This window comes from Schistocerca americana, chromosome 1 (genome assembly GCF_021461395.2).
Source record: "Schistocerca americana isolate TAMUIC-IGC-003095 chromosome 1, iqSchAmer2.1, whole genome shotgun sequence".
Lineage (NCBI taxonomy): Eukaryota > Metazoa > Arthropoda > Insecta > Orthoptera > Acrididae > Schistocerca > Schistocerca americana.
This window is the reverse complement of record NC_060119.1, coordinates 531,981,688-532,000,688: the sequence shown is the minus strand read 5'-3', so window position 1 is coordinate 532,000,688 and position 19,001 is coordinate 531,981,688. Positions and strand designations below refer to the sequence as shown.

General features: G+C 41.8%; 1 protein-coding gene across 1 annotated transcript in view; it reads right to left on the bottom strand.

The window, feature by feature from the left end:
• The window catches only part of LOC124571522 (inter-alpha-trypsin inhibitor heavy chain H4-like), a 174,595-nt gene that overhangs the window by 131,844 nt on the left and 23,750 nt on the right, over positions 1–19,001 (bottom strand). The window contains exon 4 of the mRNA XM_047131118.1: positions 6,111–6,249. Coding sequence (XP_046987074.1) covers positions 6,111–6,249 — 139 coding nt within the window. The remainder of the gene's footprint in view (positions 1–6,110; positions 6,250–19,001) is intronic.

Sequence of the window (19,001 nt, the reverse complement as noted above, 5' to 3'; positions counted from 1 at the left end):
ATCAACGACATAAGGATGCAGAAGGCAATGGAAACCACTTCATTAAAGACACATAACGTATATCCACAGGACATGTGGCCTGTAATTGAAGAAGTGTCATGATGATCTCTCCAATGGTAAAATATTCCGGAATAGTCCCCCATTCGGGTCTCCGGGAGGGGACTGCCAAGGGGGAGGTTACCATCAGAAAAAGATTGAATAATCAACGAAAGGATAACGTTCTACGAGTCGGGGCGTGGAATGTCAGTAGCTCGAACGTGTTAGGGAAACTAGAAATCTGAAAAGGGAAATGCAAAGGATCAATCTAGATATAGTGGGGGTCAGTGAAGTGAAGTGGAAGGAAGACAAGTATTTCTGGTCATATGTGTATCGGGTAATATCAACAGCAGCAGAAAATGGTATAACAGTTGTAGAATTCGTTATGAATAGGAATGTAGGGCAGAGGGTGTATTACTGTGAACAGTTCAGTGACCAGGTTGTTCTAATCAGAATCGACAGCAGACCAACACCGACAACGACAGTTCAGGTATACATGCCGACGTCGCAAGCTGAAGATGAACAGATAGAGAAAGTGTATGAGGATATTGAAAGGGTAATGCAGTATGTAAAGGGGGACGAAAATCTAGTAGTCATGGGCGACTGGAATGCAGTTGTAGGAGAAGGAGTAAAAGAAAAGGTTACAGGAGAATATGGGCTTGGGACAAGGAATGAAAGAGGAGAAAGACTAATTGAGTTCTGCAACAAGTTTCAGCTAGTAATAGCGAATACCCTGTTCAAGGATCACAAGAGGAGGAGGTATACTTGGAATAGGCCGGGAGATACGGGAAGATTTCAATTAGATTACATCATGGTCAGACAGAGATTCCGAAATCAGATACTGGATTGTAAGGCGTACCCAGGAGCAGATATAGAGTAAGATCACAATATAGTAGTGATGAAGAGTAGGCTGAAGTTCAAGACATTTGTCAGAAAGAATCAATACGCAAAGAAGTGGGATACGGAAGTACTAAGGAATGACGAGATACGTTTGAAGTTCTCTAACGCTATAGATACAGCAATAAGGAATAGCGCAGTAGGTAGTACAGTTGAAGAGGAATGGACATATCTAAAAAGGGCCATCACAGAAGTTGGGAAGGAAAACATAGGTACAAAGAAGGTATCTTCTGGTAAACCTTGCGGGATGTAAGGTCGTGGTCCATGAAACTCTTCAGCTCCTAACGTTTCGTCCAGTGCTTCGCTAGACATCTTCAGAGGGGTGTTTCTCCTCCGGTGAGTCTTGCCGGAGGAGAAACACCCCTCTGAAGATGTCCAGCGAAGCACTGGACGAAACGTTAGGAGCTGAAGAGTTTCATGGACCACGACCTTACATCCCGCAAGGTTTACCAGAAGATATTTCATCCGGTCGTGAAAGCCTTCATACTATGACAAAGAAGGTAGCTGCGAAGAAACCATGGGTAACAGAAGAAATACTTCAGTTGATTGATGAAAGGAGGAAGTACAAACATGTTCCGGGAAAATCAGGAATACAGAAATACAAGTCGCTGAGGAATGAAATAAATATCAACTGCAGGGAAGCTAAGACGAAATTGCTGCAGGAAAAATGTGAAGACATCGACAAAGATATGATTGTCGGAAGGACAGACTCAGCATACAGGAAAGTCAAAACAACCTTTGGTGACATTAAAAGCAACGGCGGTAACATTAAGAGTGCAACGGGAATTCCACTGTTAAATGCAGAGGAGAGAGCAGATAGGTGGAAAGAATACATTGAAAGCCTCTATGAGGGTGAAGATTTGTCTAATGGGATAGAAGAAGAAACAGGAGTCGATTTAGAAGAGATAGGGGATCCAGTATTAGAATCGGAATTTAAAAGAGCTTTGGAGGACTTACGGTCAAATAAGGCAGAAGGGATAGATAACATTCCATCAGAATTTCTAAAATCATTGAGGGAAGTGGCAACAAAACGACTATTCACGTTGGTGTGTAGAATATATGAGTCTGGCGATATACCATCTGACTTTCGAAAAAGCATCATCCACACAATTCCGAAGACGGCAAGAGCTGACAAGAGCGAGAATTATCGCACAATCAGCTTAACAGCTCACGCATCGAAGCTGCTTACAAGAATAATATACAGAAGAATGGAAAAGAAAATTGAGAATGCGCTAGGTGACGATCAGTTTGGCTTTAGGAAAAGTAAAGGGACGAGAGAGGCAATTCTGACGTTACGGCTAATAATGGAAGCAAGGCTAAAGAAAAATCAAGACACTTTCATAGGATTTGTCGACCTGGAAAAAGCGTTCGACAACATAAAATGGTGCAAGCTGTTGGAGATTCTGAAAAAAAGTAGGGGTAAGCTATAGGGAGAGACGGGTTATATACAATATTTACAACAACCAAGAGGGAATAATAAGAGTGGACGATCAAGAGCGAAGTGCTCGTATTAAGAAGGGTGTAAGACAAGGCTGTAGCCTTTCGTCCCTACTCTTCAATCTGTACATCGAGGAAGCAATGATGGAAATAAAAGAAAGGTTCAGGAGTGGAATTAATATACAAGGTGAAAGGATATCAATGATACGATTCGCTGATGACATTGCTATCCTGAGTGAAAGTGAAGAAGAATTAAATGACCTGCTGAACGGAATGAACAGTCTAATGAGTACACAGTATGGTTTGAGAGTAAATCGGAGAAAGACGAAGGTAATGAGAAGTTGTAGAAATGAGAACAGCGAGAAACTTAACATCGGGATTGATGGTCACGAAGTCAATGAAGTTAAGGAATTCTGCTACCTAGGCAGTAAAATAACCAATGACGGACGGAGCAAGGAGGACATCAAAAGCAGACTAGCTATGGCAAAAAGGCATTTTTGGCCAAGAGAAGTCTACTAATATCAAATACCGGCCTTAATTTGAGGAAGAAATTTCTGAGGATGTACGTCTGGCGTACAGCATTGTATGGTAGTGAAACATGGACTGTGGGAAAACCGGAACAGAAGAGAATCGAAGCATTTGAGATGTGGTGCTACAGACGAATGTTGAAAATTAGGTGGACTGATAAGGTAAGGAATGAGGTGGTTCTACGCAGAATCGGAGAGGAAAGGAATATGTGGAAAACACTGATAAGGAGAAGGGACAGGATCATAGAACATCTGCTAAGACATGAGGGAATGACTTCCATGGTACTAGAGGGAGCTGTAGAGGGCAGAAACTGTAGAGGAAGACAGAGATTGGAATACGTCAAGCAAATAATTGAGGACGTAGGTTGCAAGTGCTACTCTGAGATGAAGAGGTTAGCACAGAAATTTGTGGCGGGCCGCATCAAACTAGTCAGTAGACTGATGACAAAAAAAAAAAAATAGATATGGCAACATGGTCTATCTGAAATTCACCCAAAGTTGAATTTGGTGATTTCCATGTTGTAAGTTTGTTTACATGTGTAAGGAATTGTGTAGACATGACTTCAATATCAAAATTTTCGCAGAAGTTTATGAGTCTCTCACCATTTTTATTTGTTCCTTTGTGAGTTGTATGAATTCCCGTTGTTTTCTGAGTTTTTTCTCTTTTCCGAGTTGTCCATTTAAATCTCCCAACATAATTTTCACTTGATGAGTAGGGATTTTATTTGAGGTTTCCTCCAGTAGTTCCTAGAAGGTGTCTATTGCCTGTGGATCTTTTCTATTGTAATGATTTGTGGGGGAATGTGCATTTATCAGTGTGTATGCCTTGTTTTCAGATTTTGCTGAGATTGTCGAGATTCTTTCTGATGTTGAATGGAAGTTTATTATTGAGTCTATAATTGATTTGTGCACAACAAAAGTTGTGCCAAATTGTTTGGGTCCCTTGTTCAACTGGACTGCAGGTTTTCCTTTATAGATTCTGAAGTTTCCTGAATGAATATGATTTTCGTCAGTAAATCGTGTTTCTTGAATTGCAAGGATCTTTATGTGGAATTTTTCCATAGTATTTGTGAGTTGTTTGAGTTTACCTGCTTTGAAGAGCGTGTTTGTGTTGAGAGTTCCTATGAAGTTTTTCGGTTTTGGGCTTAGAGATTTTGAAAAGCTCCAACTCTTCTGCGCGAGACGTTCCTGGTCCCCCAGGACCCGATGACCAGGAAGATTCAGTCTAGAGACTGATGCCTGCGGTAGTGGATTTCTTTCCTTTTGATCCATCATGCTTATTCAAGATGAAACTTGTTTTGTGGTGATCTTCTATGAAGGTCACATGTTTACGACTTGTTTGTTGAGATCAAGGAGAGCATGGAGCAGCCGCACCAATAGGTGAACAGACGCTGACCACTACCCGTTGGATTCCAGAACAATCGCTAGTGGATTTGGGCTGCCTCTTTCGCCAGTTCCACCGTACCTATGATCTTCATCTCCGCCTTCACTGCCGTTGAGGTCTTCACCGTATCCCTGGCTAGGACCCTAACCCGGGCCAGGTGAACCAGGGTATTTGACGAGGTGTTATTCCTCCCCCTCCTCCTTATATAATTTTATAATAATGATGTAATATATATATGTATATAATAATTATATAGTATAATATATTTGTATAATGTACACCGTCAGAAAAAAATAGTGTACCTGGAAAGAGAGTTTAGTGTTTGATCCGATGACAGCCTATGCCACCTGAAGGGTAGTACGTGTACTAACAATGGTTTCAACGTCGCCCGCTAACAGATCGCAAAGTGACATAGCTACGAGTGCGCCGTCTGTGTCTACCCTTTAATAGGGAACGCTCACAGCCAGAAAGTTCTGTGGAAAGGAAGGAGGTAACCATGCCATGGAGACGGACTGCTGTTTCCTGCAGCCAACCGGGAGAGTTTGAAAGGAGTCAAATTGTGGCCTCCCGAGAGGTGGGTTGGTCCACTCGGAGAAGATGGACGTGCTGAGTCAGTTGTAAAACGATGCTGGTATCAGTGATCACGTGTATATTCTCACACCTATAGACGAGGTTCTTCAAGTCCACGCGGCGCAGACACCCACCAGTCGTCGAATTGTACAGGCAACAAAGGCAGATCGTACAACTACCACAGCACAGATAAGAGGGATTGTGAGCCCAGACGTGTCAACAGGAACGGTTGCGGTCATTAGCAGTGTGACTATAGGCACGCACGCCTCTAGCCAGTGTTCCACTCACGCCACAGCATCGACGCCCACAGCTCAAATGGTGCCGTCAGAGGATCACATGGCAGACTGAGTGGTCCTCCGCGATCTTTGGTAATGAAAGCAGATTCTGTCTGCACGCACGTGACGGTAGTTTGCTTGTACGATGCAGACTTGGTGAGCACTGTCCTGCAGAGTACATTCACCCTAGACACACTAGCCCCACCCCAGGCCTTATTGTCCGGGGTGCATAAGCTACAACTGTCGGGCACCTTTGGTGTTTCTGGAGGGGAAGCTAATCAGCGCTCGAAACGCACTGAATGTTGTTAAACCTATTCTTTTGCTGTTCTTGCAACAGGAAGGTGGTGTGTTGCTCGAACGGGACAATGCTTGCCGACACACTCCCCGTAAACAACAACAAGCAACTCTCACAGAAATGCGTGAAAAGGTCGAGCAGGCGTGGCATATCCCAGGACCGTATTCACCACCCATACGATCGACTGAATGCCGGAGTCAGTACCTGCATTACCGACCAAGGGGGCCACACACGGTACAGATGTGGGTGTTTCAACATGAGTCGATACGTGGTACCTTAGAACTGATTGTAATGTTGATCTGTGAATTAATAATTTCATGTACTCGAAATGCACTGTTGCAACAATGGTTCAAATGCCTCTGAGCACTACGGGACTTAACTGCTGAGGTCATCAGTCCCCTAGAACTTAGAACTACATAAACCTAACTGACCTAAAGACATCACACACATCCATGCCCGAGGCAGGATTCGAACCTGCGACCGTAGCGGTCGCTTGGTGCCAGACTGTAGCGTCTAGAACCGCTCGGCCACTCCGGTCGGCGTTGCAACAATAAGTCTTGGATAAAAGGAAAACCTCTAAAAGGGTGTAGCGATTTCTTTTTCGGCAGTGTATTTCTTTTGTTGCCTTCATATGAAACAGACAGGCCGTTATGTCTTTCTCCCCGTGTAACTGTTGAGGGCTGACGTACCTGTCCGGGATTAAGGTTGATGCGTAGGTGGTAAGCGCCCAGTTCCCTCTGCAGCAGCTCCTCGTACGTCAAGTTGAAGGTCACCTTCTTCTGTGCTTCCACGTTAACCGACACGGACACCACGTTTGAATCTCTCGCACTGAAACAAAAAATAAGTTCATTCCCGTACCTAATGAATCGAAAAAATCCTCGTACGAACTCGAACTGATTTCAGGGACTCTGAGTATGATATATAGACATGAAGAAATAAAATTTTCTGTTGGTGTTTTGTGCTGGGCAATCATTTTTCAGTAACGAACACTACTCACAAAAAGTTATAAATAATTAAGAGTAAAATTAGGTCAGTCTACGAGTAAAGCCTACTCAATAAACAATGGGCTCCCACAGGGATTAGTGTTGGCTCCCCTTCTCTTCAACCTATACACGAGTGACATGCCAGCAACTAAATTGCAAAAATTCTGCTATGTATATGACACTGCAATAGCCACTCAGAGCAAGACATTAGAAGACGGGGAAGTTATTCTGTCAACGGACCTTCAACTTCTTAACCAGTATTATACGAAATGGAGGCTCTGCCCAAATCCGAATAAAAGTGAGGTAAGCGTATTCCACCTGAGGAATCATGAGGCTAGACGAGAGTTACAAGTAACATCCTACAATGAGCGATTGACGCACAACAGCCATCCAAAATATCTAGGAATAACTCTTGACCAGTCACTAACCTATAAAAACACCTAGAAATAACCAGTCAAAAGATAAAAAGTCGAAATAACATATTAAGAAAGCTGACTGGAAGCTCCTGGGGCGCTCAAGCTAACACCCTACGCAGCGCAACACAATATCTTGTTTACTCGGTGTCAGAATACTGCACTCCAGTCTGGTACAACAGCACACACACGAAGAAAATAGATGTCCAGCTTAATACCACCATGAGGATTGTCTCAGGAACTCTGCAATCAACTCCACTTCCCTGGCTTCATGCCCTTTGCAATATAACTCCTCCCTCCCTCAGAAGGCAACAAGCAACTATCCGAGAATGGAAGAAAATTAATGATCCCTCTCTCTCTGAAGATATGCCTATCCGAAAAATATTGGACCATCTACCAACTACCCGCCTAAAATTCAGGAAACGTATATGGAAAGACGAAGTCCTCAAATTCCCAGAAAGGTACGACATAGCAAGGGAATGGAGGCAACAGTGGTCGCTGCATAATCACCATCCTCTCATCATTGATTTTGATCCTTCGATACCGGTGGAAGGAATGCAAATGCCCAGAAGAACTTGGTGCAGACTTAATCGTGTGAGGACCAACTACGGCAGGTGTAAGGCCATCCTCCACAAATGGAAACTCACTGATGACCCACGATGCGACTGTGGTGCAGAAGAAGAGACAATCCCTCACCCGATCTTCGAATGTCCTGCGAGGAGGTTTGAACGAGAATGGAGGGATATCATGAATGCTAATCCACGTGCTGTTCAGTGGGTGACCTCCTTAGATGTGGACTCATTATAGCTGCAGTGGCTGTCTCCCTAATCTTTCGCATATTGTTTGCAATCAATCATTTAATAATATATTTGCAATTCGTTTATTATATTAATTAATAGTATGTGTGCAATTTTACTCTGTAGATGCCATACGCTAAATAAATAAATAAAAATAAGAGGAAAATGGAAAGAAAAAGAAAGTGAGTAATCTCTGTAAATAAGCGCAACATATTCCCACAGCTTGAGAACCATACAGGAGAGAAGTACTTCCTGCTTTGAAGAGGTTCAAGATAACGAGAGACAATGAAAAGCACTGCATTTGCACTCAGTCGGGTTCGCACTCTAGTTGTGAGCAGAGACTCTTCATGAAGTTTGCAACGCTAAGCCTAGTTAAGGACAGTCTTATCCTTTGGATCCTTTGAATCTGGAACATCTCTTCTTAATACAGAAGCACCTCTATCAGGTTCCGAAAGTCGTGCGGCACATCAGAGATGCGCTAAAAATTATGATTTGGAAAAATCAGTGTCATCTCAACAAAGCTTCCCAAGTAAATATAAAAATGTTTGATGAAAGACTTTATTCCAGAAACCTACTGAGACTGTTATTAAAGAAGCTGTAAAGATCATGGTATGCAACAATAACAGTAATCGGAACACCGGCTACAGTATTAGTGTTATATGGAAGCAGGCTCAAGGCACTGAGGGACAACAGAGAAAATACTGTCGCCGAAGAATAGCGGCAGTGGGTTCTTTCCGACAAATACAGGTCACGTTTCAGTAATACTATAAATATTTTGGGGAAGCACAATAAAATGCTTCATTGGAACTAATTGAAAGAACTCATCTTTTTGAACTTTATAGCTGGCTGCTTGGTCATACAGCCAGTTCAGCATTTTGTGAAAGTCTTTTATCAACAAATTCAATGTTATATTTATTTACAATATGGCTTTACTCATTTCTGTGTGCAATAATTTATCTCTCTCTGTTGCACACAGTGTCGATGGAGAGCATCAGTTTCTCTTCTGTTACAAAGAAAACGATTTTTAAAACCGAATTTAACGTGCCCATTCAAAAGAGCGGTCCCAGATAAGTCTATGGCGATCAATTTTATGGATATCTATGAACAGAGAAAATAAAACGTGAAGAATAACAATTATTCCAACAGCGAATGAGCAGTGCTGCCACATGGCGGCAACAGTCAGCGTGGGTCAGGACGGGCTATCGCTGCCGGAGAAGTCGTTTTTCCTCGTGTTTTACTGTCGCCGTTCATGTATATCAATAAAACTGATATCGCCTTAGACCAATCTGGGACCGCTCTATCAAATGAGGTCGTTACAGTCCGCTTTAAAAATAATTTTATTTGTAACTGAAACCAAACCCATGGTTTCTGTCGACATTAGGCGTTGCATGAAAGAAACGACGAGCGGTATTTGTTTGGGCTGACTCCAGCTGCATATTGCAAAAATAAAATTTCAAAGGTCTGTCGCAACACGACTCTTCGGAGGGACAGATATTCAATGACGGGAAATAAATCACAACACCAAGAAGGAATTGCGCCACGTAAAGGAAAGTTGATAGGCATGTTTCTACACTTTTTAATGGTCGCCTAGTCGTAGATATTGTTATAATCACACTATTTCACTCCAATTTAAGGAGCTTGTTAGCACTTGATGTTAGGTTGGCGCCATTAAAATGCAGTGTGGTAATCGCTGCTGCTTGCTGGATCGCTGCTGTGTCTCGATGCTAATGCTGGCTCTAAATCTGGTTGTCTAGGGGTAAAAAGATGAGGTCCCGTGTTTTTGATGTGCTTTTGATGATACATAATGAACGAAACCAACAAATATTTAAAATTCAAATATTTATTACTCTGGTGGCCATATAAATTCCACAATGACACAACACAAAGCAGCACTTCTTTTACATGTTCTTTGCAATTTTTATCCACCTCGAACAATAACACACAAACACTTTACCAAAGTGACATTCAGACTCCGCTCCCGACCCTTCTTGCTGCTTGTATTTATAACCTTGTCAAAGAACTACTAAAAAGAGATATAGTTTATAAGTCACATGTACATCTGTTATCGTAATTTGTGCAGAAAAGTTATTAATTTATATCGAGTGACATAATTTAACAGGTTATTAAAATGACAGAGAGATTTGTTGACTTGACAGAATAATTCTTTGTTACAAAAAGACTGTTTTTTAGAAGTTTGTCAATTGACTTCTCTAATTTGCATAAATACGTAAGTAAATAACATGAATTATTAAGAATTACATTGGTTTTCGTCTAAATAGGTGTGTTGACGAGAATACTGAGTGAAAACGGTCCTAGTGAACAAATAGGTTTTTATTTAAGGAGATCCAAATACCTAAGTTGACCACTATTTTTCGTACTTCATATTAATTATTTAAGATGAACTTAGTTTTTTTTACATGATGACATTTGCTGTATCAGTGATAAAGTGATATTAACTTTTGTGTGGGTCAGTTATTCAGTATAATTTAATGGGTTGACTGTTTGTGGAGACATATTATACAATCATTGTTAACATACACAATAACTTTTCTATAATCATAAATATTCGCTAAACTGGTTGAATTTGGAGGGTATCGCATACTTCGGTAAAGTAAAGCCTTTAATAGGTTCCGTTACAACCTGAAAGACGACGTATACTCAGATTTAGCTCCAGTCGCATAAGAGTGGTGCTAGTGACACCACTATGAGGATGCAAATGAGGTTTGGTTTAAAGACACGCTCAAACGGTCGTAAGCGTTAGCTACCTTAGAGACCGGACGTGGTGAGTTGATGTAAGTAAAGAATACCTTTAAGACGACAAAGACGCCATTATCAATACCTCACTGAATTTCAACGAGAATCTGGGTGTTCCTTCAACGACACCGCGGAAAGACTTGAGCCACTATACATGATTTCTGGCAGTGGTGGTGTGGAGAATGTACGATCGCAACAAGACCGGGCTTCGGATGGCCACGTTGCTCTGACGAGAGGGAAGACCGTTGTGTTCGGTGAATACCTCTGTCTCACCGTACTGCAACTGCAGCAGCATTTGGCATCACAGTGATACAACGAACTGTTACAAATCAGTTACTTCAAGGACAGCTCCGAGCCAGACGCCCTGTAATGTGCGTTCCACTGACTCCAAAATAGCGCCATTTGCAATTTTAGTTGTGTCCAGCAGGAGCTTACTGGAGGGCAGGGTGGAGGGCTGTTACGTTTTCTGATGAAAGCTGTTTCTGCCTCACTGCCAATGATGGATCTACACCTGGAGTTACGGTCTGGGGTCTGATTTCGTATGACAGCAGGAGCACTCTGGTGGTTATACCACGTACCCTGAGCGCAAAACTGTACGTCAGTCTGGTGATTCGGTCTGAAATACTTCCATTCATGAACTTCAATCGATGGGGTGCTTTCCAGCAGGATAACGCTCGTGCCGACATGTTGCCTTGGCCTGCTCGAACACCAGATCTGTCGCCATTCGAGCATTTATGGGACACAATCCGACGACAACTCCATCGTCATCCACAATCAGAATTAACCGTCCCTTTATTGACTGACCAAGTGCAGCAGACATGGAACTCAATCACACAAAGTGACACACGGCACCTGTGCAATACAGTGCATGCGCGTTTGCTTTCTTGCATACAACATTCTGCCGGTTACATCGGTTATTAACGTACGAACATACCACATTCGCAATGTATTATCTAGCGCTTACATTAACTCGCAGTCGTGCACCGTTAAACGCTTAAATATGTTACCTAGACAAATGTATTCCCTTAATTTTCATTGTTCCACATTAATTAATTTATGGTGGAGTGATTATTTCCCGTCAGTGTATAATACTGGGTGTCTCTCCTAAGAGTCGTCAGGAGTGTTTTGTCTGGTATTTCGAAGATATCTAAAGTTTAGGTTTTGTCAGTGTAGATCGAGTCAACTCAAACAAATACTGCTCGTCACGTCTTTCATGAGCCGTCCAGAGTTCACGGAAAGCGTGGTTTGTTTCCAGTTAGGAACAAATTAAGTTTTAAAACAAAGGTTTACATGCCCATTCTGTCGCGAGATTTCAGATGACTCTAATGCGATATTCCTTCTATCGATATGTGTTAACATTGACAGTAAAACACTAAGAATAATCAATACGCCAGCAGCGAAAGAGTAGCGGTGTTGAATGGCAGTTGCAGTCAGTGTGGGGCAGTGCAGTGCTGCCACTGCCTGAGTACTGGTTGTTCTTTGAGTTCAAATGTCGCTTTTAATACATATCTATAGAAAATGGTAAACCTTTATCAAGGTACACCCAAAAAACCATGATTTTTTTAGTACCAAAAGTACTTCTACAATTTCAGTTTATCGCAAATCATCGAAATTTTTAGCCTATGTTCTCAAAGTTGTGTTCTCGTGGAGCTCTGAACCTTTTTTGGTGCCATTATCTGTTACCGAAATCCAGAGGTTCAAAGTTACTGTACTTACGCACGTGAAATATGCATGTAATATCCTGTCTGAGGCGCAAATGTAGTGTAACTGATGTAGTGACCACATGGCAAGTGTCATCGCAAGTATGGCAAGCATGTCACTGCAAGTTTTCTGAGGTAACCCAACTGTATTCTTAGCAGCCATTTCTTCACTGATAAAACTCTATGACACGATGTTTGTGTGTATATTGGGCACTTCAAGCCCGCACAGGCTATTTTGGCCTGGAAATTATTCCCACTAATTATTCGATGGTGTCACCTGGCGGCATAAGAACCTTACAAAAAATTATTTTATCGTACGAAGTCTTCTGTACTTGCAAATTAAAATGCGCATTTTTGATATAGGTAGTATGCGCTATAGCTAAAGTGCCCTCTGCTGGCATTAGTTTCTTGTATAAATACCAGACGCAGTTTGAGTATTACCAGCACGTACCATGTACTCACATATTTAACTTGACGATGATTTACATCAGAATATTTTAATCGTATGTATGTCTGCTATACATGGCTATAAACATTTTATACTTTATACTGTTATATTCTATGTACCACTACTACCTGTTAGATTTAGAGTTAACTAATTGAACCTGTCGCTTACACAATACTTATTTTTGTAACAGATCTGAAGATGGCAGTAGCTGAAACCGGTAATAAAGTGTAGAAAAATGTGTGTGATAAAGACAGACTTGCAAAAATAGAGTAGGTGGTTAAAGTACACGTGGGGAAAGAATACGCATTATACTCTCAATTCCGAAAAACGGAAGTTCACCATACTCCCAGTAGGCAACGCATACATCACTTCTCAGTTCTGTTGTGGGACCTCGCGGCAGTCGGACGCTTACAACTGGAGAAAATACAAGTCACTTTTGTACGTTTTCGATGTAAAGTTAGCACAGTTTTGTTTGAGTGTTAGGCGAACCTAAATCTGTTTAAAAATTGTATAAAATCAATACCGGAGATGGCGGCTATCACCATCCAATATCTTCCCTGATCTCCACGACTGCAGTTGTGTGTGCTACTGTAGATTTCCGAAAAATAAAACAGTGGAATGTGATAAAAGTACGCTGGTCTAATTGGCTAGTAGTTCGCAGTGCATACTTTTACCCCATCTAGAAACTATTTGCGACGTTTTGTCCCATAACCTATACTTTGACTTGTGTAGTTGCTTGTAGGATATTCAAGCATTTTCTGTTGGTTTTCATATACCCTGGATGCCTCATTGGTCACCTTTGAGAAGTTAAATCAGTTTTTCTTTCCTGTAGGTTTCCTTTGGGTGGGTAGTGGTTTTTTCAAACATACATACCGCTCACACTTCGAATATGATCACGTAGTCCATAGCGGCATGTTTTTTCAGGAACCGACCGCGAACATCTGTTCGACAGACATTGACAGAGCCATTCTCTACCATAAAGCTCCTGGCCTTATTGAAAGTGGGAGCTCAATACGGTAAGCATCCAAAGATATCGGGTTCTTAGAGGCTACGTTAAGAAAATGTCTTAGAACCGGCTGATTTACAAAAACTTCATCGAGGAAGAATATGCAACAGTCCAGCACTGCATTTACCTCGATAAACGATTTTTCCGCCATACTATCAGATCATTACGACATTTACATTTTGAATTTCCCAAAAAATAGAGTTCCTAATTTGTTTTGTCGTGTATTTATTTGTAATCCTATTTATTTTTCTCAGTTAGGGGTAAAAGTATTACTGCATACCCTTCCCCTAGCCCACGTACTCTCACCCCACCGCAAGTGTGCCCAAACTTCTTTTTTAGAAAACTTTAGTTACTCCTCTAATAGTAACTGCCTGACAATGAAACTTTTACATAATGTTACCAAGGTGTAGTCAAACTAGGTGTTACTTGCGTAGCTCATATAATGTTGCTGCAAGAGTTTTTAAATACTTGGTAAAACCAAAAATGCTTGCTCTTACCCCTACCTACCCTACTACCTGAAAGTGTTGTGCATTTTTAAGCAAAGTAGTGAAAGTGAAGTTGTATTGGGTGGGAGACGATTTTGTGTTAAACTTTTACTTATTTGTTGTTCTCGTGTTTTAAAGTATCTAAATGTGCCAAAGTATATAAATAAATTGTGAAAATTTTACTGATATACAGAATTCACTTTATATAAACAGCGCACCATGCTGTCGCAAGGAATCAGTTGGAAAATACTCATGTCGGTGCACAGAAAAGGTGAGTATGCTACTTGTTAAAAGACTCTGACAGAAAAGTGGGGAACGCTGCCTCAGTTCCCATTCCGCGTTCCTCACAAAAAATTTTGGTATGCTAACGTATTCGTCCTGTTTTGCGCTGAAAGAGGGTACCAGAGAAAGAGTGAGGTGAAAAAGTGTGAAGACAGTGCCAGTGGGAGAGAAAGAGAGAAGAGAATGATGGTGGGAAACAGAAAGTGACACTAAAAGCGAAAGAGAGTTGGATGCAGACAAAAGCAGCATGAGCCAAAGACAGAGAAGACAGTGATGGTCAGTGAGAGACAATGGCAGTAAGAAAGAAAGAGAGATGGATGGAGGTAGTAGCAGTGGGAGCAAAAGAGAGAGGAGACAATGGAAATAGAAAAGAAGGATGAGTGGAGACCATACATAAGCTGGGTGATATGGACCCTCCCCCTCGCCCCCCAGGATAAAAACTGGCATATTTTCTCATTTTGCACCACTCCCTACATCTAGAGTTTCATCTCTTGGCCCTTTTGGGCCGCGGTCAGCAAGTTGGTGAAGGCGGATCGACACTGGATTTCTGGAATTGCTGCAACTTCAACCGAAATGTTCTGCTGCAGTTCTTGAAGACTATGAGGCTTTTTTGTGATTCATCTCAGACTTGAGGGCTCCCCACGCAAAGTAATCGCACACTGACCAGATCAGATTTAGGGTGGCCAGACTGACATCCGAAAACAATTCTGTCAGGCGTGAAGACTTTGTACATATGCTAAAAGGTTCGGCCGGCTGTATGAGCAGTTGCTCCATCCTGCTGGAAGTAACTATAGGACTTTTCCTCCTCTGTTCATGCTGCCACTCGTTTGGGCCACTTTTATTTGTTCCATTCTGTAGTAAAGCCGGAGAGAGTCACGGAGCTTTCTAATTTTCTCAATGTTCACATTTTTAATTTATCGAGATGCACAGTATACGCGCTTTTTTCAAGTTGCGTATCATTCAAAGGACGGTCTGTTTGATCGCACTGAACCGTTTAGCGAACAGAAATGCGAGCTTCAGGACAGATTTGTGACTGCGGACAGCACTTCAAAAATGGTTCAAATGGCTCTGAGCACTATGGGATTTAACATCTGAAGTCATCAGTCCCCTAGAATTTAGAACTACTTAAACCTAACTAACCTAAGGACATCACACACATCCATGCCCGAGGCAGGATTCGAACCTGCGACCGTAGCAGTCGCGCGGTTCCAGACTGTAGCGCCTAGAACCGCACGGCCACAACGGCCGGCCGGATAGCACTTCAATACCCCGTCCTTAGTGGTACAAAATCGACACATGTAACCGTAATTTCGAGTCAAAGGGTTATTATAGGGTTGTTACTGTTGTAAGTAGCCCGTTTATGTGTTTGTGTGTTGGCAGCGCGATGCAGCGCTATAGCCTGCATTAATATCACTGACAGCGCAGTGCGTCCTCTGTAAGAGAGATAAAATTGGAAACTCCATAAACCTATTCCCAGACGATACTGTCGTCTATACGAAATCTGCCCCGCTAGAAGACTGTGTGTGTATATGAGGAGACCTACAGAGGGTGATGTTTGGGGCGGCCACTTGCAGTCGACCCCGAACGCAAATAAATGTGACGTACTGTGTATAAATAGGCCGTAACTGTTATATTATTCTACTTGTGGAAAATAAATCGTCAGAAACAATATCAAGCGTAAAATACGTCAGCGCTACGTGGTTTGTGGCACTAACTAGCATAGTTCCTATCAGGATACGGGAAGAAAAGAGCCGGCTCATTCACCAAACAAACACATTTACTATGTACTCTTTGATCCCATCATACGTACATGATGCTGAAAGAATATGGAGAAGGAGCGTTAATGACATTTATTTATCCGAAGAAGAACAGGCTTCGAACTAAGTTCAGTGGGTATACATAGAATACGGCAAAAAATAATAACATGTTCCATACCACAGCTATACTTTGTAATATTGTTCTTAGAGTCTTGCAGGCATCACTTTTGACAAATAAAGCCTGTTTACAATTTACACAACCATTATTTGTGGTCTAATCTAAAGGTACAGATTTTTAATACTTGATTCAGCTGTCGGGCAATACCGTGCCACCAGATTCTGATGCATAGTCTAATATTACTCTCTGCCCCAAAACATCTACATAGGGGGGGGGGGGGGGGGGGGAGATTTTGCTGTTGTATATTTACTAAAGCACAGATACCATGTGACGATACCTTTCACTTATATTGTAGCTTGATAGCTTGGACAGTTTGCATTTTCTTTTATTTTTGGGCATCAGTCTACTGACTGGTTTGATGCGGCCCGCCACAAATTTCTGTGCTAACCTCTTCATCTCAGAGTAGCACTTACAACCTACGTCCTCAATTATTTGCTTGACATATCCCAATCTCTGTCTTCCTCTACAGTTTTTGCCCTCTGCAGCTCCCTCTAGTACCATGGAAGTCATTCCCTCATGTCTTAGCAGATGTCCTATGATCCTGTCCCTTCTCCTTATGAGTGTTTTCCACATATTCCTTTCCTCTCCGATTCTGCGTAGAACCTCCTCATTCCGTACCTTATCAGTCCACCTAATTTTCAACATTCGTCTGTAGCACCACATCTCAAATGCTTCGATTCTCTTCTGTTCCGGTTTTCCCACAGTCCATGTTTCACTACCATACAATGCTGTACTCCATACGTACATCCTCAGAAATTTCTTCCTCAAATTAAGGCCGGTATTTCATATTAGTAGACTTCTCTTGGCCAGAAATGCCTTTTTTGCCATAGCGAGTCTGCTTTTGATGTCCTCCTTGCTCCGTCCGTCATTGGTTACTTTACTGCCTAGGTAGCAGAATTCCTTAACTTCATTGACTTCGTGACCATCAATCCTGATGTTAAGTTTCTCGCTGTTCTCATTTCTACTACTTCTCATTACCTTCGTCTTTCTCCGATTTACTCTCAAACCTTACTGTGTACTCATTAGACTGTTCATTCCGTTCAGCAGATCATTTAATTCTTCTTCACTTTCACTCAGGATAGCAATGTCATCAGCGAATCGTATCATTGATATCCTTTCACCTTGTATTTTAATTCCACTCATGAACCTTTCTTTTATTTCCATCATTGCTTCCTCGATGTACAGATTGAAGAGTAGGGGCGAAAGGTTACAGCCTTGTCTTACACCCTTCATAATTCGAGCACTTCGTTCTTGATCGTCTACTCTTATTATTCCCTCTTGGTTGTTGTACATATTGTATACGACCCGTCTCTCCCTATAGCTTACCCCTACTTTTTTCAGAATCTCGAACAGCTTGCACCATTTTATATTGTCGAACGCTTTTTCCAGGTCGACAAATCCTATGAAAGTGTATTGATTTTTCTTTAGCCTTGCTTCCATTATTAGCCGTAACGTCAGAATTGCCTCTCTCGTCCCTTTACTTTTCCTAAAGCCAAACTGATAGTCACCTAGCGCATTTTCAATTTTCTTTTCCATTCTTCTATATATTATTCTTGTAAGCAGCTTCGATGCATGAGCTGTTAAGCTGATTGTGCGATAATTCTCGCACTTGTCAGCTCTTGCCGTCTTCGGAATTGTGTGGATGATGCTTTTCCGAAAGTCAGATGGTATATCGCCAGACTCATATAATCTACACACCAACGTGAATAGTCGTTTTGTTGCCACTTCCCCCAATGATTTTAGTAATTCTGATGGAATGTTATCTATCCCTTCTGCCTTATTTGACCGTAAGTCCTCCAAAGCTCTTTTAAATTCCGATTCTAATACTGGATCCCCTATTTCTTCTAAATCGACTCCTGTTTCTTCTTCTATCCCATCAGACAAATCTTCACCCTCATAGAGGCTTTCAATGCATTCTTTCCACCTATCTGCTCTCTCCTCTGCATTTAACAGTGGAATTGCCGTTGCACTCTTAATGCTACCACCGTTGCTTTTAATGTTACCGAAGGTTGTTTTGACTTTCCTGTATGCTGAGTCTGTCCTTCCGACAATCATATCTTTTTCGATGTCTTCACATGTTTCCTGCAGCCATTTCGTCTTAGCTTCCCTGCAGTTCCTATTTATTTCATTCCTCAGCGACTTGTATTTCTGTATTCCTGATTTTCCCGGAACATGTTTGTACTTCCTCCTTTCATCAATCAACTGAAGTATTTCTTCTGTTACCCATGGTTTCTTCGCAGCTACCTTCTTTGTACCTATGTTTTCCTTCCCAACTTCTGTGATGGCCCTTTTTAGAGATGTCAATTCCTCTTCAACTGTACTGTCTACTGCGCTATTCCTTATTGCTGTATCTAAAGCGTTAGAGAACTTCAAAAGTATCTTGTCATTCCTTAGTACTTCCGTATCCCACTTCTTTGCGTATTGATTCTTCCTGACTAATGTCTTGAACTTCAGCCTACTCTTCATCACTACTATATTGTGATCTGACTATATCTGCTCCTGGGTACGCCTTACAATCCAGTATCTGAGTTCGGAATCTCTGTCTGACCATGATGTAATCAAATTGAAATCTTCCCGTATCTCCCGGCCTTTTCCAAGTATACCTCCTCCTCTTGTGATTCTTGAACAGGGTATTCGCTATTACTAGCTGAAACTTGTTACAGAACTCAATTAGTCTTTCTCCTCTTTCATTCCTTGTCCCAAGCCCATATTCTCCTGTAACTTTTTCTTCTACCCCTTCCCCTACAACTGCATTCCAGTCGCCCATGACTATTAGA